General features: G+C 64.4%; 1 protein-coding gene across 1 annotated transcript in view; it reads right to left on the bottom strand.

The window, feature by feature from the left end:
* Positions 1 to 707, bottom strand: part of GMIP (GEM interacting protein) — a gene marked incomplete at both ends in the record, with an annotated part of 3,561 nt that overhangs the window by 1,047 nt on the left and 1,807 nt on the right. The window contains 2 exons of the mRNA XM_010137283.1: positions 25 to 162; positions 239 to 462. Coding sequence (XP_010135585.1) covers positions 25 to 162; positions 239 to 462 — 362 coding nt within the window. The remainder of the gene's footprint in view (positions 1 to 24; positions 163 to 238; positions 463 to 707) is intronic.

The following is a 707-nucleotide window of genomic DNA, read 5'->3' as shown; positions in this document are numbered from 1 at the left end:
TGTCGGCCGGGATTTGGTACCCACCTCCTTCAGGAAATGCTTCAGGACCCCCGTGATGTCGTGGGGGGAGTGCTCGGAGAGGTCCACCAAGCTCCCTCCGCTCTCGAACGCCTGGCACAGTTTTTCCACCCGGGCTTTGGAGCCGCTGATGCGGTAGATGCCCTGCGTGGGTCGGAGGGGGAGAGGTCAGGAGGTGTGGGTGCGGAGGAGAGTGATGCGATGATGACCGCCCGCTCACCTTCACCCCGAGGGCGCGGGCTTCGATCTCCGCCGTGCATTTCACCACCAGGAAGGGAACCTCCTCAGGGAAATCACGGGGAACCTGCGTGAAGTCCACGCCGAAGAGGGGCACTCGGTTGGGCAGCTTCTTGCGGCCACAGGCGATGAGCAGGTTCTCAAGACACTTCTTGTGGCAGGTCAGGCAGCACTGGAACGGCAGAGCCCGCCCGCGTGACCGACCGTCTGGTCGCGGCAGAACTGCGGCTGAGCCTGGAGGATTCGTCCTGCTCCCTCAACCGCCCAAGTCCCACCACCCCCAGGAGGGTCATTCCAGGCGAGGGGTGGCCGGTGTCTTCGCCCGAGGACAGAAAACCCTCGTCCGGCGTAACAGGGAGGAACAAGAACCCAGAACTTTGCAGCGGGACCCCCTCGCTCCCCAGGATCCCCCGTGAGATGCCACCTCCAGCCCTCACCTCCTCGCACTCGAA

Source organism: Buceros rhinoceros, unplaced genomic scaffold (assembly GCF_000710305.1).
Source record: "Buceros rhinoceros silvestris isolate BGI_N320 unplaced genomic scaffold, ASM71030v1 scaffold27775, whole genome shotgun sequence".
In the NCBI taxonomy this organism is placed as follows: Eukaryota; Metazoa; Chordata; class Aves; order Bucerotiformes; family Bucerotidae; genus Buceros; species Buceros rhinoceros.
Note: the sequence above shows the minus strand (reverse complement) of the source record. Positions and strands in the feature narration are given on the sequence as shown.